General features: G+C 35.0%; 1 protein-coding gene across 1 annotated transcript; it reads left to right on the top strand.

The window, feature by feature from the left end:
• The first annotated feature begins 22 nt into the window (after positions 1-22).
• LOC104982601 (A-kinase anchor protein 9-like) lies at positions 23-644 on the top strand. Its single transcript, XM_010832066.1, has 2 exons — positions 23-151; positions 366-644. Exons 1-2 carry the CDS (start codon positions 71-73, stop codon positions 588-590), a joined length of 306 nt encoding a protein of 101 aa, XP_010830368.1. The 5' UTR covers positions 23-70; the 3' UTR covers positions 591-644.
• Positions 645-701: the final 57 nt, after the last annotated feature.

The raw sequence follows: 701 nt of genomic DNA, 5'->3' as shown, positions 1-701 counted from the left end.
TTTCAGTACTTGACAAAAAAGGCAGCAAGTTTATAAGCTAGACCTGGAAGGAAAACGACTGCAAGGAATTATGCAGGAATTCCAGAAGCAAGAACTAGAACGAGAAGAAGAACGAGAAAGTAGAAGAATTCTGTATCAGAATCTTAATGAGGTAAATTGACATTTTGTTTTAAAATATCTTTTAGAAGAATATTGCAGTCCTGTGATCATATAATTTTGATACTGGATTAAATGATGTACAATCATTTAAAAATCTATAGAAGTTTATTTGGAATATAAACAGTAATTGTGTTCTCTTAAGAAAGAATGTGATGTGCTATTTGTGGTACAATTTTCGTTTTTCTTTTTCTGTCCAAAATTTCTAGCCAACCGCTTGGAGTTTAACCAATGATCGAACCAGAAATTGGGTTCTTCAGCAGAAAATGGGAGAGACAAAGGAATCAAGCTATCCTAAAATGATCGAAATGAACGGAGGAGGAACTGGCTATCATCATGAATTGGAAATAATCAGACAAAAACTTCAGTGTGTGGCTTCAAAACTACAACATCTAGCCCAGAAAGCCTCCAACAGGTTAGAATTTTCTGCCTAACTTTTAGAAATGGCATTCTTAGGCAGGCTGGGCAGTCTGTCCCTCAGTAGTAGCTAGAGAAGTTTTAAAGTTAATGCATGTTTACATTAGAAGGTTATCTTTAACAGAACT

This window comes from Bison bison, unplaced genomic scaffold (assembly GCF_000754665.1).
Source record: "Bison bison bison isolate TAMUID 2011002044 unplaced genomic scaffold, Bison_UMD1.0 scf7180017616786, whole genome shotgun sequence".
NCBI lineage: Eukaryota > Metazoa > Chordata > Mammalia > Artiodactyla > Bovidae > Bison > Bison bison.
The sequence above is the reverse complement of the archived record's forward strand: the minus strand, read 5'-3'. Positions and strand labels throughout refer to the sequence as shown.